This window comes from Equus asinus, chromosome 10 (assembly GCF_041296235.1).
Source record: "Equus asinus isolate D_3611 breed Donkey chromosome 10, EquAss-T2T_v2, whole genome shotgun sequence".
Lineage (NCBI taxonomy): Eukaryota > Metazoa > Chordata > Mammalia > Perissodactyla > Equidae > Equus > Equus asinus.
In genome coordinates, this window is record NC_091799.1 from 63,392,588 (window position 1) to 63,414,469 (window position 21,882).

Below are 21,882 nucleotides of genomic sequence, written 5' to 3' on the forward strand. Positions count from 1 at the left end.
ATTGAAGGGGTGTCTTCATTAAGCTAGCATCCCGGGAGAGCAGATAGGGCAAAATGAGAATGCCTCCAGGATCACACAGGCAAAAGAAAGTGCCCCTCCCCCAGCTGGTGCTACAGCTCAGCCAGTCAGCCAGAGCACCCACACAGATGGAAAAGCGGAGGCAATGAGCAGCAAGCCGCAGATCATGGTGGGCTAAGAATACACAGCTCTTGACCCCTACCCAGTGGCAGCAGGGGGGAGCTGTGAGCAGATACCATGACTATATGGAGGCACAAATCCATACCATCAAACAGTATGAAAAAATATACTAAATCTCCAGACCAGAAGGAAAATGACATGCAAGAAATCAATGCTGAAGGCATAGAAATTTATAAACTAAATGACACAATTCAAAATAACTATCATTAAAAAACTTAACAAGTTACCAGAAATGACAGTTCAGTGAAAGCAGGAACATCTTCACATAAGAGATTGAAACTATTGAGAAGAACCAATCAGAAATGTTGGAGATGAAAAACACAATGCGTGAGATAAAGAAAAATCTGGACTCCCTGAATAGTAGAGCTGATATTATGGAAAACAGAATCAGCAATCTGGAAGACAGAAATATAGAAATGCTTCAGATGGAAGAGGAGAGAGAACTAAGACTAAAAGGAAATGAAGAAATTCTCTGAGAAATATCTGACTCAATTAGGAAATGCGACATAAGGATTATAGGTATTCAAGAGGGAGAAGAGGAGAATGGAGCAGAGAGCTTGTTCAAAGAAATAATAGCTGAGAACTTCCCAAACCTGGGGAAGGAGCTGGAAATATAAGTGAAAAGAGCCAATAGATCTCCTAACTACATCAATGTACGACCTTCTCCAAGGCATATAATAGTAAAACTGGCAAAAGTCAATGACAAATAAAAAAATTAAGGTCAGCAAGGCAGAAGAAAATAACTTACAAAGGAACCCCTATCAAACTTTCAGCAGATTTCTCAGCAGAAACCTTACAGGCTAGGAGACAGTGGAATGATGTATACTTTCAGCCAAGAATACTCCATCCAGCAAAAATATCCTTCAGATATAATGGAGAAATAAAAACTGTCCCAGATAAACAAAAGCTAAGGGGGTTCATCACCACAAGATCCCCTCTACAGGAAATGCTCAAGAAGGCCCTTATACCTGAAAAAAAAAGTAAGGGGTTACAAAGCATTGAGCAAGGAGATAAATAGGTAGACAAAAATCAGAAAATTACAGCTCTCTATCAGAACAGGTTAGCAAACACTTAATTAAAACATTAAACATAAAGGGAAGGAAAACTCCAAAAATAAATCTAATCTCATCATTTTAACCACAAACTCACAACATAGGATGGAATAAGTTGAGACAATAATAACTTAGAAGGGGAAGTGGAAAGGGATGGAATTGTCTTAGTCTAAGGAAATAAGAGTTATCATAAAATGTAGTATCTCATCTATGAGATTTTTTATACAAACCTCATGGTAACCACTAAACAAATAATCAGAACAGAGACACAAATAACAAATAAAGAGAAAATAAGAAAACCCTCATAGAAAACTACCTAACTGAATTGGTAGTCCAGAATATATGGAACAAGAAACAAAGGAAATGCAGAAAAGCTGGAAAACAAGCAATAAAATGGCAGCATTAAGCCCTCATATATCAATAATCACTCTAAATGTAAATGGATTGAATTCTCCAATCAAAAGACACAAAGTAGCAGGATAGATTAAAAAACAAGACAGGAAACACATCTCAGCTCCAAAGACAAACACAGGCTGGGAGTGAAAGGATGGAAGGAGATATTCCAAGCTAATGGCAAACAAAAGAAAGCAGGTGTTGCCATACTTACATCAGACAAAGCAGACTTCAAGATAAAAAAGGCATGGAGAGACAAAGAGGGGCAATATATAATGATAAAAGGGACATTCCACAAACAAGACATAGCACTTACAAATATATATGCACCCAACAGAGGAGCACCAAAGTACATGAAGCAACTATTAACAAACCTAAAAGGTTTGTTATATTAACAACAACACAATAATAGTAGGGGACCTTAACAGCCCACTTACATCAATGGATAGATCATCCAGACAGAAAGTCAACAAGGAAATAGTGGACTTAAATGGAAAACTAGGCAAGATGGACTTTATAGATATATATAGAACACTCCATCCAAAAACAGCAGAATACACATCCTTCTCGAGTGCACATGGCACATCTCAAGGATAGACCATATGCTGGGAAACAAGGCAAGCCTCAATAAATTTAAGAAGATTGAAATCATATCAAGCATCTTTTCTGACCATAATGCTATGAAACTAGAAATCAACTATAAGGAAAATTCTGGGAAAGGGACAAGATGTGGAGACTAAACAACATGCTACCAACCAACCAATGAATCATTGAAGAAATTAAAGGAGAAATCAACAAATATCTGGAGACAAATGAAAATGAAAATACATCATACCTACTCATATGGGACGCAGCAAAAGTGGCCCTAAGAGGGAAATTCATAACAATACAAGCCCACCTCAACAAACGAGAAAAATCTCCAGAACCAGAAAAAGAAGAACAAACAAAGCCCAAAGTCAGCAGAAGGAGGGAAATAATAAAAATTAGAGCAGAAATAAATGAAATTGAAACCAAAAAAAAAGGTAGAGAGGATCAATGAAATTAATAGCTGGTTCTTTAAGAAGATGAACAAAATTGATAAATCCTTATAAGACTCACTAAGAAAAAAAGAGAGAAGTCTCAAATAAATAAAATTAGAAATGAAAGAGGGGAAATTACAATGGATACAACAGAAATACAAACGATTATAAGAGAATATTATGAAAAACTATATGCCAGGGCTGGCCCGGTGGCACAGTGGTTAAGTTCCCACGTTCTGTTTCGGCAGCCCAGGGTTTGCCGGTTTGGATCCCGGGTGCAGACATGGCACGGCTTGGCAAGCCATGCTGTGGCAGGCAGCTCACATATAAAGTAGAGGAAGATGGGCACGGGTGATAGCTCAGGGCCAGCCTCCCTCAGCAAAAAGAGGAAGATTGGCAGCGGGTGTTAGCTCAGGGCTAATCTTCCTCAAAAAAAAAAAAAGAAAAGAAAAACTATATGCCAACAAATTGAACAATCTAGAAGAGATGGATAAATTCTTAGACTCATAAACATCCCAAAACTGAATCAAGAAGAAATAGAAATCTGAATAGACCAATCACAGGTAAAGAGATTGAAACAGTAATCAACAACCTCCATAAAAATGAAAGTCCAGGAGAAGATATCTTCTCTGGAGAATTCTACCAAACATTCAAAGAAGATTTAATACCTATCCTCAAACTATTCCAAGAAATTGAGGAGGATGGAACACTTCCTAACACATTCTGTGGGCCAACATCACCCTGATCCCAAAGCCAGACAAGGACAACACAAAGAAGGAAAATTACAGGCCAACATCGATGATGAAAATAGTTGCAAAAATCCTCAACAAAATATTGGCAAACTAAACACAGCAATACATTAAAAAGATCTTACACTGTGTGATCAAGTGGGATTATACCAGGGACACACGGATGGTTCAACATCCACAAGTCAATCAATGTGATACACCATATTAACAAAATGAGGAATAAAAACCACGTGATTATCTCAGTAGATGCAGAGAAAGCTTTTGACAAGATCCAAGATCCACTTACAATACAAACTCTCAATAAAATGGGTATAGAAGGAAAGTACCTCAACATGGGAAAGGCCATATATGACAAACCCACAGCCAACATCATACTCAACGGGGAAAAACTGAAAGCCATCCCTCTGAGAACAGGAACAAGACAAGGGTGCCCACTCTCACCACTCTTATTCAACATAGTACTGGAGGTTTTGGCCAGAGCAATTAGGCAAGAAAAAGAAATAAAAGGAATCCAAATAGGCAATGAAGAAATGAAACTCTTGCTGTTTGCAGACAACATGATTTTATATGTAGAAAACGCTAAAGAATTCATTGGAAAACTATTAGAAATAATCAAGAACTAGAGCAAAGTTGCAGGGTACAAAATCAGCTTACAAAAGTCAGTTGCGTTTCTATACTCTAATAACAAACTTACAGAAAGAGAACTCAAGAATACAATCCCATTTACAATCACAACAAAAAGAATAAAATTTAACCAAGGAGGTGAAAGACCTATACAATGAAAACTATAAGACATTACTGAAATAAATCAATGATGACATAAAGAGATGGAAAGATAGTCCATGCACAAGGATTGGAAGAATAAACATAGTTGAAATGTCCATCCTACCTAAAGCAATCTACAGATACAGTGCAATCCCAGTCAGAATCCCAATAATATTCTTCACGGAAATAGAACAAAGAATCCTAAAATTCATATGGGGCAACAAAAGACCCCAAATAGCTAAAGCAATCCTGAGAAAAAAGAACAAAGCTGGAGATATCACAATCCCCATTCAAAATATACTACAAAGCTATAGTAATCAAAAGAGCATAGTACGGGTACAAAAACAGGCACAGAGATCAGTGGAACAGAACTGAAAGCCCAGAAATAAGGACCAGCCTGGTAGCGCAGCAGTTAAGTTCGCATGTTCCGCTTCTCGGTGGCCCAGGGTTCATCGGTTCAGATCCCAGGTGTGGACATGGCACTGCTTGGCAAAAGCCATGCTGTGGTAGACGTCCCACATATAAAGTAGAGGAAGATGGGCATGGATGTTAGCTCAGGGCCAGTCTTCCTCAGCAAAAAGAGGAGGATTGGCAGTAGTTAGCTCAGGGCTAATCTTCCTCAAAAAAAAAAAAGAACTGAAAGCCCAGAAATAAAACCATACATCTTTGGATAGCTAATCTTCGACAAAGGAGCTAAGGGCATACAGTGGAGAAAGGAAGTGTCTTCAATAAATGGTGTTGGGAAAACTAGACAGCCACCTGCAAAAGAATGAAAGACGATTATCTTTTGCATACACAAAAATTTATTCAAAATGGATCAAAGACTTGAAGGTAAGACCTCAAACCATAAAACTCCTAGAAGAAAATATAGGCAGTACACTCTTTGACATTGGCCTTAGAGGGTTCTTTTTCAATACCATGTCTACTCAGACAAGGGAAACAAAAGAAAAAATAAACAAGTTGGACTTCTTCAGACTAAAGAGCTTCTGCAAGGCAAAGGAAACCAGGATCAAAGCAAAAAGACAACCCACCAATTGGGAGAAAATATTTGCAAATCATATATCCGACAAGGGGTTAATCTCCATAATATATAAAGAACTCACACAACTGAACAACAGAAAAACAAAGAACCTGGTCAGAAAATGGGCGGAGGATATGGACAGACATTGTTCCAAAAAAGATATACAAATGGCCAATAGGCACATGAAAAGATGTTCAACATCACTAATCATCAGGGAAATGCAAATCAGAACTACACTAAGCTATCACATTACACCTGTTAGAATGGCTATAATCACCAAGACTAAAAATAACAAATTTTGAAGAGGGTGTGGAATGCAAACTGTTGCAGCCTCTATGGAAAACAGTATGGAGATTTCTCAAAAAATTAAAAACAAAACTACCATATGACCCAGATCTCTCACCACTGGGTATTTACCCAAAGAACTTGAAATCAGCAAGTCAAAGAGATTTATGCAACCCTATGTTCATTGCAGCATTATTCACAATAGCCAAGACGTGGAAGCAACCTGTACCCATTGACTGATGAGTGGCTAAAGATGTGGTATATATCTACAGTGAATACTCCCCAACCATGAAACAAGACAGAATCGTCTCATTTGCAACAATGTGAATGGACCTTGAGGGTATTATGTTAAGTGAAATAAGCCAGACAGAGAAAGACAAACACCAGTATTTCATTCATTCATATGTGGAAGATAAACACACATACAAAGAGAATAGTTTTTAGTAGTCACCAGAGGGAAGGGGTTGGGGGGTGGGCACAGGGGTGAAGGGGTGGACTTATGTGGTGACTGACAAATAATAATGTACAAGTGAAATTATAAACTAATAGTTATAAATATTATGACCTAAATGAAAAGAAAAAAAGCTCTTGTACATTGTAATATGCATCCAAGGCTGAGAAACATTGATCTATAACGTCCACAGCCCTCAATCTGAAAATGAATTGAAGCCAAGAAGTTAAGTGACTTACTCAGAGGAAGGCTGCTGCTCACTGGGACCAGGACCCCAGATTGCTGGTTTATGGCTTTTTCTGATGGACCATGCTGCCTTCCTCCAAGTGCGGAAGCAAATGCATTTTGGCTTCATTGTTTCTGCTTTGCATGGTCTCAGTTCCAGCTTCCACAATTATGGAAACTGTTGCTGCCTCTGTGTCCTTCCTTAAACCACATTGCTCCAATATGGTTTTGAATACTTTCGTTTTTGCTGCTCTGTCTAGTCCCATATTTAGAAGTCTGTCTCATCACTGGTCTTCTAAATTTTAAATGTCTTTTAATACATTTAATTCTGCTTTTGAATATGTTTCCAAAAAAATTTCCCCCAAAAGCCTCTTTGTTCTACTCCTTTGTTTGTAGAGTTTCTGCAAACACTGGGTACATTCAATCTGGATGGTGTCTTTTTGCCCTTCCCATTTTTCCTAGGCAGCTTTGCTTTCTTTTCCATCCTGTTTCTCCAATTAACTCTTCAAGTTTTTACCTCTTCATCTTTCTTTAATAATGATTTGCTAACTTTTAGCTTGTTTCAAGTCCTCTTTCAGTTTGCTTAATCCCTTATCTAAATTTGTAGGATGTGTCAGAGAGCAATGTAGAATAATTTTGGTCCTAAGTATTAAGACTATCTGCTTTCTCATGTATTTCAGAATCCATGTGGGTATTTTTTTTTTTACCAACAACATTTCTTTCAATAATTCTTGGTCCTATTCTTCTCTTTATACCTTTGAGTTTTTTAGTGTGAATACAATTTCTTTTCACCTTTTTATTGATTTTCCCATGACTAGCCATTGTACCTACCTTCCTTCATACTAATTAGCTTTTAAGCTGCCCCTTGGCAAATTGGCTGCTTCTATGAGTATTCTATAAGGCAACCCTTTCAAAACATATTATGATGTGACATAGTTAGCACTCTGCCAATATTTTTGTAACACTAGATAAATTAGTGCATGATTTTATATGAACTTGATTTTCTTTAAACTATTTCAGATCTTTTTTGTTCTGCGTAAGAAAAATAGCCAAGTGACTTTCCTGCACGTCTTCCATCATACCATCATGCCATGGACCTGGTGGTTTGGAGTCAAATTTGCTGCAGGTAGCCGGGGGAGAGTGGGTTCCAGTGTGACAAACAATAACATTTCTGTATGCAATAAACACAAATTCAATCCTTAAAAGTGATTTAAAAGAAACTCCAAACATCAAAGTATCCCTTTGTTCAAACTTCTGACTTTTATTGTTGCTGGAAACACAAATGTAGGACTCTTATCTAGAGTCGTCCCCCGCTCTCCACTCTTTAGATGCGTGTGACTTTTGGGGACAGCCGTCTACACATATCCTTTAGTTGTTCTGTTTGGATTTTATTCTTTTCCCACATAGCTCCATTAAATGTCTTTAAATAAATAAATAATAATAAACAAACAAATAATATGGTGAAAGCCTTGGTTTTGTAGCCATTCCTCGCATGTTTCCAGGAAGTTAGCATGTTTATCTCAAGTTCCATATCTCCTTCGCCTTCAAATTTCCGATGACTGATATACACCCCAGCTCCTGACAGCTCTCTAAAGATGTGTCCAATTGCAGTTGTCCCAACTTCCTTAGGCATCCTGTCATATTAAAGGACGTTTTGATATTATTTTTTAAGTCGAAAGCACAGCAATAAGAGCTGAGGTATTTCCAGAAATGTGATTTGGCATTGGCTTCCATTCCTAGAAAGAAACTGTCCGGTTTAAACTGTTCTTTCAAAAACTTGAGCACAGCTGACCTCTATCCAGTATTTAATTTTTTGTTTGTCTATTGTACAGCTCTCTGGGATAATAGCACTCCAGCTTTCCTTTTGAATAGAATGAAAATATTCCCATGGCAGGTTTTCATACTAATTACGCAATCCTCCTTCCAGAGATGTGGAGAATTATGATAGTTACTCAGGTGATTCCTTTATTTTTTCCAGACCAAAGGAGTCAAATATGATGGCACTGATTGTAATTCATTCGGAGATGTTTGCTTTTCAGAACTGTTATCATAAAGAAGAAAGCAAGCTTAGAAAATGCTTTATTAGAAAAGTTTTCCAGAGAAGATATGAAAACATTACTAATTAAAACATGATTGTTCTGTGAACAAACATTAATATAACTTATCAGAAAATAACCATAATTAGAGAAAAGAAGCAAGTTAATTTTATTTGATAGCTTTTATGATCACTGACCCTTATGAAACACTAGTGCTTTGTTTAATTCCTGTCCATAGGATCCTCGTTTTAGGACATTTAAATGGTGAAAATTTCTAAATGGAAAACAGATAGTCTTCTACCAAAAAGTGGGAGAGGTGTCTTGGTGAGAAAGGCCCTGATGTAGTTTATTATCAAGGGTAAAATAGATTTCCTGTGTGCGTATCATCGTGAGACTCAAATGGACTTGAGATGTATTTGGCTTACCCTCCTGTTAAGCAGCTAGACTCCTGAACTATCAGAAATAGACAACTGTTCTATTTTTAATTTACCCCGGAAAAGGTGTTCTCACACCACTCTAGCTTATTTATTAAAGTTTCATGGGGAAAGAAGGCTAATCCAAATGTAAATAATAAAAGCTGGGAGGTTGTTAATAAGCTTCACTAATTGTTTCTTCTGACTTGAAATTTGTGGTAATTAAAGGCTTAGATGAAATCTGATTTCCTCTGTTCAGAAAGGGAGTGTTCCTGGACACAGTCCAGTGTAAATGAGGCATTGGGAGGATATTTAAACTACTTAAAAATAGTTGGTTTAAGCAGGTTATTTTAAGGGAGTGGTTTAGTAGTGATAGTATCTAGAAGTATCTGGAATTGGTGCAATTATGAATCACTATTAAAAAGTAATTAGTTTCTATGACGCAACAATTTTTGTTTTGCTTTAAACTTTCTGTAATTCATAGTGTTTATGAATTTGGCCCTTCTAACATAATTAGTCCAAATTTGTGAGTTTTTGCCTTATTTCTGGAATTAAAGAATACTGGAATAGGGACCAGCCCGGTGGTGTAGTGGTTAAGTTTGCATACTCTGCTTTGGTGTCCCGGGGTTCACCAGTTTGGATCCCTGGCACAGACCTACACATTGCTCCTCAGGCCATGCTGTGGAGGCATTCCACGTACAATTAGAGGAAGATTGGCTGAGATGTTAGCTCAGGGACAATCTTCTCACGCAAAAAGGGGAGGATTGGTAGCAGATGTATAGCTCAGGGCCAATCTTCCTCACCAAAAAAAAAAAAAAAATACTGGAATAAAGAAAATAGAACATTTTGGAGAAAAATGTAAATTCGAGGTCAACATTACTAAGTGGAATCAGGCTATACTTAAAAGTGCGGATTCTTCCAGATTGAAAGAGATGCTAGGGAAGAGTTTTGTTTTTTCCCCCACCATCAACTAATCACCTCCTTACCCTTTCCACTGTATTACTGGTCCACCTAAAGACAACTGAAATGATCATTGGTTACATTCCCCCAGGGTTCTTTGCTTCTATTCTAAATTGAACATGAATCAATAGGAGAGGTGGTGAAATTAGAAAATGAAAACCAAGATAGGAAGACACAATTGATAATAATCAAATGGAAGCAGCAATCAAAGATGGTTCAACAATTAAGAAATGTTTATTTTGGAAAAACAGTAATTAATTGAAGCAAACTTAGCATAGCTTACTAGTGAAAGCTAGTGGGTTTACTGCCAAAGTTTTTTGGCACTAAAAATATTTATTGAAAATTATCAAGAGTGGAAAAAGTGAATTTGTTTCCACACAATGACATATGCAAAAATATTCTTAGTGGCTTTATTCATAATAACCAAAATTGGAAACAGTCCAAATAGCTTTGAATAGGAGTATGGATAAATAAATTGTGATACATTCATATAGTGTAATACTGTGCAGCAATAAAAAGGCAGACTACTAATACATACACCAACGTGGATGGATCTTAACAACATTGTTGACTGAAAGAAAGTCGGCACGAAAGAGTACATCTGGTATAATTCTGTTTATATCACGTTTAATGACAGCCAAAACTAATAGCTGATGATAGAAGTCAGAATAAAGTTTACGCTGGGAGGGGTATTTTCTTGGAAGGGGGACGTAGGAACCGCACGTGCTGTTGGAAATGTTCTATTTCTTGAATTTGGTGATGGTCACATGGGTGTATTCATATGTAAAAAAATCATCAAGTTGTACACTTAAGGTTAATGTGCTATGTGTACTTTATATATGTTAACCCTCACTAAAAAATGAATTTGATTACTATTCTTTAGCAATATGTCGAGTTTAAAAAGATCAACTTAGTTTAAGTAAACCCAAATCATAAGACCATCTTAAGGGTAAGTTAGAATAAAGACTTGCTAATCTATTTTCTAAGATTTGTATCTTATATTTTACTAAATGATTGTATTATTCAGCTCCCTCTGCTTATCAAGATGGTATTTCATATATGTTTTTCTTCCTACTAATTAAAGTAGTTATTATAATAAAACAGTTCAGACAAAAATGTGTTTCATTTTAAGGAGCAATGCCCCCATTTTATAATAATTTTATTTTCCAGGTGGTTTGGGAACATTCCATGCCTTTCTAAATACAGCTGTACATGTAGTCATGTATTCTTACTATGGACTGTGTGCATTGGGACCAGCTTACCAGCAGTATTTGTGGTGGAAAAAATATTTGACATCATTACAGCTTGTGAGTAATTAATTTTCTTTAAAACCAGATGTGTAACTAAACTGGAGTCACTTATCTTCCCTATGAATTAGAATATCAAAGTTTACAAAACAATTAGACATAGAAAGTGTCTGGCCCCTATATGGCATCCCGTCTTTATCCTTTCCATGTTATTTAAACTTTTGTCAGGAACTTTGTTGAAAACAAAGCATATTTGGCAGCCAAGAGGCTCAGACAGTTGAACTAGCATGTGTATCTTTATACTATTTTATGCATTTATATAAAATAAATATATTTATGGTCAAAATAATCTCAAAGTTACTGAACCTCAATAGGCGTAATATTAAATTAGAAGTTAGAAATTCCCTGTTCTAGATCTAAATGACCTTGAGGGAATTATGAGCCTTCTTGTGTGCCTGCCTCTCTAGTCCTAATGTTTGTCAGCCTTTTTTCCCTCCAACTAGTAAAAGTACTATGAGAATTAATGGTGTAGAGTGATGGTATTATATATATAGCAACAGAATTGACAACACCCTAAATAACCAACCATAAGGAAATGGTGAAATAAATTATTTTAATTCCTACTTTGGAATATTACAAAGTCGTAAAAATTACTTGCAGTTGCTTTCTAAGTATTTTTTCTGATTGTAAAGTGTATGTGCTCATTGCAGAGAAATTAGAACATCTAATTAAGTAAAGAGAAAGAAAAATAAGCATAATTCCACCACCCAGGAATAATCAGAGCTGATATTTCATTTTATTCTCATCTAGCTTTTCTCCTGTATGCATATATGTGCATACTTTTTGCATGATTTGTATTATACTGCATATACAATTTTGCATTAGGCTCTTTTTCACTTAAGATGCTCTTGACTATTGTAAAAACTTTTTAAAATTTTTAAATTTTAAAAATTTTTTTAAAGATTTTATTTTTTCCTTTTTCTCCCCAAAGCCCCCCAGTACATAGTTGTACATCTTTAGTTGAGGGTTCTTCTAGTTGTGGCATGTGGGATGCTGCCTCAGCATGGCCTGATGAGCGGTGCCATGTCCGCGCCCAGGATCCCAACCGGTGAAACCCTGGGCCGCTGAAATGGAGCCCGCGAACTTAACCACTAGGCCTTGGGGCTGGCCCCTAAAAACTTTTTAATAGTGTGGAAAAATAACAAAAGAACAGACATTTGTTCATTATTATTATACACATTATTTTGTATTATTATACGCAAATGCACTTGTAAAGAATGTTGAGGATGTTGTTAAGGCTTTCTAAGGTTTCATTTCCTTATCTGCAAAGTGAGAGCAATAATTGTAGCTACTACAGAAATGTCATAAAAGTTCGAGATAATGCAAGTTGATGATAATAAAAGAAACTGTGTGAAAATCTTAACTATGACTATAACTGGATGGATTGTAATTATTATTTTTTATTATTTATAGATTTTACCTTTCTAAAGTTTCCACAGAATATATGTTGTCTTTTTTTTTTCTTTTGTTGGGGAAGATCTGCCCTGAGGTAACATCTGTTGCCAATCTTCCTCTGGTGTTTTTGGCTTGAGGTGGATGAGCCCTGAGCTAACATCTGTGCCAGTCTTCCTCCATTTTTTGTATGTGGGTTGCCGCCACAGTTTGGCTGGTAGTGGTATAGGTCCGTACCTGGTATCTGAATGTGTGCATCCAGGCCACCAAAGTGGAGCGTATGGGACTTTAACTACTCAGCCATCCGGCTGGCCCTGAATACCTGTTACCTTTTAATCAGGAGAAGAAAAGATATCCATAAAATCTGGACATTAGCCCAGAAAGTAGCCCTCTTAAGACTGTGTAGAACGTTCTGGAACACAGAGCTCCTAGGCATCACTAGGAGGGTCACCAATGCTGTCTTACTCCTTGCAGATTCTCTGCTGCTGTTGGCAGATAGGACATATTTTTATCTATGACAGTGGAGAGGACAAGTGGCAGATATGAGGACTCAGCAATGCTTTGGCTCCTACAGAATTAGCAGGGCTCTAATTAGAATGTTTTTGTTTCCCCAGAATTGAAATACCTGGCCTAACAACAGGACAGAATATTTGAAATCAAAACTGTCCTAGAAAATTGGACTATAATGTAGTGGTCCTGTTTGCATTTCATCCGTCAAGGACTCAGGTCAGAGACTTTCAGAGAAGAGCTGCTCTGATGGTTCTCTCAGTAGGGGAGGGCTGCAGCACTGTGCAGTCCAGGGACGTGTACATAGCGCCTCCTGCAGTTGTGCAGTTTGGTGGGACTGAAGAGTGGTTCCAAATTCCCATCTGGGTCTTAACACTATTCCACTCACTATCACTCCCATGGAGGCTAGATTGAAAGATAAAATTCCCTACCCAACAGTAGCCTAGCTACGATTAGAGAGTGTTTAAACGTAATCGGGCAAAGAATGCATTAAATAATTGCTCCATTGTGGCTCTTCATTTCTGAACAATATTTTTCATTCTTTCATCTGTTAGGTCCAGTTCCTTATTGTCACCATCCACATAAGCCAGTTCTTTTTCATGGAGGATTGCAAGTACCAGTTTCCGGTCTTTCTGTACATCATTATGAGTTATGGATGCATCTTTCTGCTGCTCTTTCTCCATTTTTGGTACCGTGCTTACACCAAAGGTCAGAGGCTGCCCAAAACTATGAAAAATGGAATCTGCAAAAACAAAGATCATTGAAATTCAAGCGCAACATGAATCTATGAACGAGACTGCTATGTTGTCTTCCTTGACAATCAAGAGATATTTCCACGTGTAGTGCATTTTGTATATTTTTCAAAACCAAGAGCTTGTATTTTTATGATAAGTTATTAAGGTTTCTGATATTTGACAGCCCAAAGCTCCCAGATAACAGTCTTCTGATAATTAGAGCCTAAAGCAGTCAGTTTTCAGCTGCTTTTAAACCTAACCTAAAGGTTTCGTTTAGTACATTTGATTACAATGAAAGAAGGATGTGAAACAGTACAGTACTTTTCAAAGAAGTCCGGTATAGATGAAAAATGTCCTTAGATATTTTGAGCTTGGACAGAGATCCATGCCGTATGATAAATCCCTTCTGCCACGTCTTGGACCCTCTCATGTGGGATCTGGTTCTGTTGCTTGTTGACTATATTCAGAAGACACTATATTCACTCTCGAGTGAAGTTCCCACGGTGAAGAGCTAACACAGCTGAATGTCAAGTGAATTTTTGACAAGTTGTCATTTAAAATCACTAACAATAATTTTTAATGGATCCCTTGAATAACCACCAGTCTTGCTGGTAAGACTTCCTCACGACACTTTTGTTGTATAAACTGTTTGAAAGCAGCAGTCCTTTCAGTTAGTACATCAATGCACTTGACACTAAGGTTAAATTAATATTTTGAAAAAAGGTGGTTTGTTCTTATGGCTTAACGAACACTTTGCTGTTACTGTTTTGCAGTTAACTTCGTATATTTCTGGGATGAGGTAAATTTGTCAATGGAAAAAGTACTCTGTAGTTCAGTGGGAAAAATTTGTTGTCTGTTGTATTATAATGTCACCTTCTTATATTGTCACGGTTTAAAGGCTTAATTCTGTTAAGGATATATTGGGTGGAGGTGTAAATGTTCACATTATGAACACACTGCAGATACCCTTCAGTCGTGAATGATTTTAGACCACCTGCCATACACCGTTCCCAAAGATGGGTTCAAGTCGCTTGTGAAGCAACTGGGGAGGCAAATGGTGACACAGAGATTACCCAGGAAGATTTGGTTATATAAGGGTCTCTCTCAGTAAAGAGAGAGACAGACTGACTACATCATAGTTATTGTTATAGGTATACTGCATGAAGAAATATTTTCCAGAATTATGAATTAATTAACAGCCTGGATTTCTTTTTTTCAGTTATAAGTTATATTATAATGAAGAACTAAAATTCATTTTTCATAGATTTCATTTCTTTAAATTGCTACTTTCTAAAATTCTCTTTTTCTCACACTTTCTTGTTGGAGAACCCAAAGTACTGGTCAATAGAATTTTATCCAATAAACAGCAATATTTGGACATACTGAATTTTTCCTCAGTGCTTTTTTTTCTTGTTATATTTGTTCTCGATTTTGAAGAACTGCTTATGTTTGTATGACTGTAAACCGTTAGTACTTACGGGCTCCAGTCGTTGGATAACACACAGTGATGTTATTGTACAACAAAGCCTGAGTTTTTACTCACTGTAAACTCCTGTGGTTCTGTGTCTCCCCTAATCTGTTGTCTGTACTATGGCCTTTTCTCTTCACACTTACCAGATTCATAAGGTTATTTGCCTTTAAGTGACCTTTAGTGATTTTGCTTGCTTACAATATGAGAAGATGAGAGTTGATAAATGGGGAGACTTGCACATTTTTTTAAAAATTAAGAACAGGAGAGCAGAGCTAAAAAGAAACAGCAGCTGTAATTTACGTCTCTGGGAGTCTCAGGGTGCCTTAAGTGTTGTCCTGTTTTAGCTCTTCAAATCCAACCTGTACTAAAGTGAGAAGTTGTGGTAAGTGCTGTTATACATACACACAATTCCCAAAGACCCCAGTAGGGTAAAGACAAAAGGAAACAAAAAGAAAAGAAAAGAAAACAAAAGAGTTTGATTCCTTTTCTTGCATACTTTCTGGCCTGCCTTGTACAACCTCTCCCAACCTCCGTGTAGTCTTTAAAATGTTTGAGTTGCGTATGAGCTAACAGCAACATGTTATATAATTCTAAATTATAGGAATGGAAGTGGAGAGCTAGAATGTTACATGAAAAGAAATCATAACTAGCAGAAGCATCCTCCATATAAACATCAGTAGATCAAAATGAGTATCACTGGGTGTAGGGTTTGAATTGGCAGTGTTTTATTAAAGGGCTCTGTGGATCACGTAGAGTTTCTGTTGGGGTTTCATCCCTCTCTTCAGGACTTCATTGCCTTTGGGTTTGCTTACCTAACAAAGAGTCCAGTTACAAAATCTGGTTTATGGCATAAAACTATGAATCCTTGAGAACCTATATCTATATTATAAATAAATACAAATACAAAAGTTTAAATATCGATGGGACGTTGCCATTTTACAGTCTTGACTGAATAGAATTCTTAACTGAGTGGACTAAATTGTTATATAAATTATAAAATTACGAAGTTACGTTTCCTCAATTATCCTTTATTTCTGTTAAATTTTTTAAAGATTGTGGAAAACTCCATGGATATTGTCCAAGTTTGAGTTTTGTGTTTATGTGTGTGAGTGTGTGTGTGTCTATTATAATAAATTTCTGGTATTACATGTATATGTGTGTGTATCTTTTATTTTGGAATCTAACTGCATGTTTGCTGTGTGGACGGGTGGTTTTTAACCCAAATACTCATTGAACCAAAGCATTTTACACACGCATTGTGTACTTGCTATGTTCAGAGGCCTGTGTGGACATTAGAATGATACAAAGATGCCTGCGACATAGTTGGGACCTCCTGGAGCTCACAGACTGGCAGAGGAAATTATGTTACGGGGCACAACGTGATAGGTGCCATGGGAGCAAAAATCCTGCCACTTAGCAAGCAGGGAAGTCTCTCTGAAGGAATTTACATTTGAGTTGTATGTTTAAGCCTTGCAGAATTTCAGAGTGGTGGTGGGTTAGTGTGCAAGAGTAAGTGGGTAAGTGAAAAAAAATAATAAATCAAGAGCCAAGGGAAGAAAAATATTAGGAAAGTTTAGGGAATGGCTCATAGACCAAATTAGACTGAGGCTTCCTGTAAGAGATACAGAGAGATGAGGCCAGAAAGGAACGAGGGCTCTGACCTTGGGGACAAACTGCCGCAGCATCTGAGCTTGATTCTTCAAGCAAATGGGAGCATTTAAAGGTTTTTGAGAGAAGAGAGGCATGACCAAAGTGGTACCTTGAGAACAGTCATCTGGTGGGCTGGGGTGGAGGCATGAGACACTAAAGGCAGAGATAGTTTATTGAAGAGTGAGGTGAAGAGAGCCAGAGTGTATGCCTGGAGAGAAAGAGGCTGATGTGAGAGAGCTTATGATGGGAGAGTCGAATCCGGCAAGTGATCCACCAAGGACGGGCTGTGGTGCAGGGTTCAGAGAAGCAGTGTGGTGGTGTGAAAAGTAGGCTGACTCTGAAGCTGTGAGGCATGGATGTTAGATACGAAATGACCTTGAACAAGCCAGTTATCACTTCTCAACTTCTGTTTCTTCACCTATAAAATGAGAATACTAGTACAAGTTCTCCTTGATACATTGTTGTGTGGCTTAAATGAAATAATGTGTTTAAAAGCCCCTTGTAGTAACTGGTAAAAATATGAAATATATGCACAGAGAATACAGACTCAGCAGATTTGAGTGGGTAGGAAAATAAGGTGAGTCCCTAGCCCAAGAGAGAGCAGGGGTTATCGTTCTCTCCACTTCAGTGGAGCGAGGTGTGTGTTAATTGGGGAGGGGATGGGGATAAAAGTTTCTCTAGATGTTTCCAGAAGATGCAACTACAATGGAACAGGCTCACAACACATCCTGTTATACCAGGCTGCCCCAGAGAGAAGACCAGAGGGCTCTTATTTTATGTACTTTTATGCTAGCTGGGTGTGGTTATTGGCTTTTATTGATAGCTGGTATCAGGTCAGGCTGTATAAGCACTTGTAACCCAACAATCCTTACAAACTACAATACTCTTAACATTTTAAGGAGCATTTATGCCTATCTTCAAACTGCAGCATTAAGAAAATATTGCTCTACCTTGTACTTATTCTAGGGCTCACAGGATTCAATCAATTTAGGGGACAATTTGGTTACTAAAGGGAGAAAGCTTGGTCCAAAGAGTGTTGGTTTAAATTGCCCAGGCTACACAAGGGGACATCCTGGGCTTAGTGCTTAGAACTTCAATAGGAATGATGTAAGCATCTGACTATCTGAACGTGAAAGCTGTGAGCTCAGAGCTGCTGTCTTCTGTCTTAAAAACTGAACAAGTCCTCCTCAGTGTATCTTCTGCCTGCCTTGTGTTATCTTGTCCATGAATCTGTTCCTTTCTTTTTTATTCTTGTGCCCAAATAGTTTTGCCTAGATTATAGAACTATCATTGGTCTCTTCATATTTTTACCCAATATAAAACTCTTTTATCCTACTATGCTGTTACAGAGGGAAGCTTGGTGTAGTGGTTGAGAGCAGACTCTGGAACTGGTCTGCCTGGTCAAATTCTGGCTCTGTCACTCACTAGCCATGTGATCTAGACAACCTCTCTGTGTCTTAGCGACCCCCTGAAATTGGGAACAAGGATACTATTTCCCTCATTAGTTTAGTGTGGGGCTGAGATGGGTTACTACAGGGAAAACTTTTAGAGCAGTGCCTTGCTTCCAGCTGTTTAGGTCAAAAACCTTGGGGTCTTCCTCTCTCCTCTTTCTCTCTCACTCAACATCAAAGGCTTCACCTCAAAGTATAACAAGAACCCGACCACTTCTGGGCCTTCCTTGTGTCTGCCTGGATTTCTGGAATAGCTTCCTATCAAACTCACTGCTTCTGCCTTCACCTCCCTACAATGCATTGTCTACATCACACCCAAAGTCACCACTTAACATAAATTAGATTCTGTCACTCTTTTACTCAAAACCTGCCAGTGGCTTCTGATTTCACTTAGAACAAAAGCCAAAGTTTTTACAGTGGTCTACAAGGCCTTCCATGATCTGTCTCCCACCTGCCATTGCCGCTCTAGCCTCATCCCCTATGCCTCGCCACTTGGCTCCCTCTGCCCTAGCCACACTGGCCTTGTGTTCACTGGACCATACTAAGCACATTCCCATCTTAGCTTTCGCCTCTACTGGAGGGGTTCTTCCCCAAGTAGCTACTTGGCCAAAGGCTTCACTTCCCTCTAGTCTTTGCCCAAATCTCACTTTCTCAACGAGGCTGGCCTTGCCTACTCTGCCCATTACTGCAAACTGCACTTGATCTCTCTTTCCCTTGCTCGTTCTTTCTTCCATACATCACTTGTTACCTTCTGACATGATGCAATGTGTACTTACTTATTATTTATATTGTTTATTGCTGTCTGCCTCATTAGAAAGTAACCTCTTCAAGGGGAGACATTTTTGTCTGTTTTGTTGACTGCAAGTGCTTAGAACAATGGCTGGCATTTTACAGGAGTCCAATAAACATGTATTGAATGAATGAATGAATGAAGCATCAATTAAATGTTTGCTATTGTTACAGGTTCTCCTCCTCTGCTCATTCTTTTATTGGCTTATTCATTCATTCAACACAATTTATTAAACACCTACTGTATACCAGGTACTGTGTTAGACACTGAGCATAAAAACAAGTCAAATAAGAGCAATCCCTTGGGGCTGGCCCAGTGGCATAGTGGTTAAGTTCATGCACTCCACTTCAGTGGCCTGGGGTTCGCAGGTTCAGATCCCAGGCACAGACCTAGCACTGCTCATCAAGCCATGCTGTGGTGGCGTCCTAGATAAAATAGAGGAAGATTGGCAAAAGATGTTAGTTTAGGGCCAGTCTCCCTCACACACACACACACACACACACACACACACACAAAACAGCAATCCCCACAGAGAGTTACACTCGGATGGAGGGAGACAAACATGGAACAACTCAAGTGTTCCAGCTGTTAAAATGGTGGTTTTTCATCTGTACACTGAAGGGACACAAAGGAGAAGTAGTGAGTTCTACCGGGGCTGGAGGTAGGACTTCAGAAAAGGGCTTGAAAGAAGAGGTAATATCAGCTGCCTCAGGAAAGACAAGGGGCTGTTTGTCAGACAGAAAGTGAGGAGGAGCGTATGTCCCAAAGAAAACTCCAGGCCAGAAAAGGAAGGAAAAACCTGCCGTGAGCTTGAGGGAAACATGTGAGGTGAACCCAGTGTTTCAGTTTTGAAAGTGCAGGACTAAGATGAGGATTGATCGGGACATGAGAAGGGGGAGCAGAGGGTGAGTTGTTCGGGGACATGTTGGGTTTGACGGACATCCCTCCATCAAATCTCCTCTCCTCAGGCAGGAGTGTGATGACTATTCTTTCGAAGAGCTGGGTTGAGACGAGAAGGTAAAAGGTGGTGGTAAAGAGGAACGTGGAATTGAGGAAAAAATTGTTTTAAAGTAGAGGAAGTATGAGCATGTTTATTTATTCTGAGGATGGCTTGAGGAGAAGATTGAAAAAGTTGCATAAACACAATGGGGAATGGATATGGCCAGGGACAGAGACAGATCTCAAATATATTCCAGCCTCTGGCAAGGCCCTGCTGAGGCTGGAGACCATGCATTTGTCGTGGTCCCAATTTGTATAATTGTGTTAGCCCATAATCGTGTGGGCATGGAGAAGGCTTACATTGACCAAGGTGGGGATTTGCAAGGAAGGTGCAAGAGGACAAGGAAGGGAGGATGTTGAGAATGCCAGCAACAGAGGATGAAGTGATGCATTACGGGAGCTGAGAGTAAGACTCTTGAAGGACAGTGGTGCTTGCTAAGCTCCTTATATGTCTCCTGCAGTAAAATCTTCACCATATCCCTATAAGATAGGTACAATGAGGGAGATACAGATAAGGAAATTGATGTTTATAGCATTTAAGTAAATTGCTCAAGATCAGGAAGCTACTAAGTGATAGAGCTGGGTGTCAAACCAAATCTGTTTTATTTCAAAGCTCTTACTCTACCAGGAAGGGTTGATGAGATAAGGGAGTGAACTGATTTGTAAGTTCAACTAGGAATGACAAAAACCCAACATAACAGTTACTCAAACAAGACAAAAGTTCTTTCACATATAAGGTATGCGGTCAGAGCTGGGTTGGTTGCACTACAGTATCAGAGACCCAGGAACTTTCTATCTTGTGACTCTGCCGCACGTGGCTTACATTCCCATAGTTACCTAGTGATCCAAAATAGATGTTGGAACACCAGCCATTACATACACATTTCAGCCAGCATGAAGGAGGAAGAGGATAAGAGAGGGGCCTGATCTATCCATTTAAGGACACACAACAAAAGTGATATATCATTGGCCAGAATTTAGCCATATGGGTCACGTGTAGCAGAAGGAAATCTGGGAAGTGTAGTCTTCATCCTAGGTGATTCTGTATCAAGCTAAAATCAGGGATTCTATGACTATGGAAGAAGGAGGTGAATGGGGATAACGAGGAGTGGTAGGCTGTGGTCAGACATTCAAAGTGTGGAGGTAGCACTGTATGGCTCTGGAAGTGAGTGGCTAATGTGGAAAGTGTATGATGGTTATTGGAGTTGAACAGATTGAGGAAATGTGAGGCATGGTGTTACATGGGTTGTCCACTTGAATGGTGAAGAGCTTCAAGGTGATAAAGAGTCTTGGAATGAAGACTAGCCAGATGACAAAGTGCTCTGAATAGGGGTATGTGTCCAAGAAGACAATAGGTAACAATAATGAGAAAAACAAAATAACACAAGCCTCAAACCCTGGGATTGTGCATGAATGGGGTTCTTTTTTTAAAATAAACTTTATTTTAGAATAGTTTTAGATTTACAGAAAAATTGTGAAGTTGGTGTAAACAATTCCCATATATACATACTCACTTTCCCCTATTTCTAACTTCTTACGTAAGTGTGGTACATTTGTTACAATTAATGAGCCAGTGTTGTTACATTATTATTAAAGTCCATACTTTATTCAGATTTCCTTAGTTTTTACCTAATATCCTTTTCCTGTTCCAAGATCCCCTCCAGAATACCATACTACATTTAGTTGTCGTGTCTCCTCAGGTTCTTCTTGGCTGTACAGTTTCTCAGACTTTCCTTGTTTTTGATAACCTTGAGAGTTTTGAGGGTTACAGGTCAGGAATTTTGTAGAATGCCCCTCAATGAGAATTTGCCTGGTGCTTTTCTCATGGTTAGACGGGGGTTGTTCGTTTTTAGGAGGAAGACAATAGATCATTCTTAATGCATCACATCAAGGGTACATACTATCAATATGACTTTTTGCTGTTGATATTAACCTTGATCACTTGGTTGAGGTAGTGTTACTCTTTCTTTTTCCTCTTATACTTTGTTCTTTGGAAGGGAGAGACTATGCACAG

At 38.4% G+C, this 21,882-nt stretch overlaps 1 protein-coding gene across 3 annotated transcripts in view; it reads left to right on the top strand.

The window, feature by feature from the left end:
- ELOVL7 (ELOVL fatty acid elongase 7) overlaps positions 1-16,130 on the top strand; it is an 85,402-nt gene extending 69,272 nt beyond the window's left edge. For all 3 annotated transcript variants that reach the window (XM_044772059.2, XM_044772071.2, XM_014831037.3), the window contains 3 exons: positions 7,179-7,284; positions 10,738-10,874; positions 13,328-16,130. In XM_044772059.2, coding sequence (XP_044627994.1) covers positions 7,179-7,284; positions 10,738-10,874; positions 13,328-13,537 — 453 coding nt within the window. In that variant the 3' untranslated portion in view covers positions 13,538-16,130. The remainder of the gene's footprint in view (positions 1-7,178; positions 7,285-10,737; positions 10,875-13,327) is intronic.
- Positions 16,131-21,882: the final 5,752 nt, after the last annotated feature.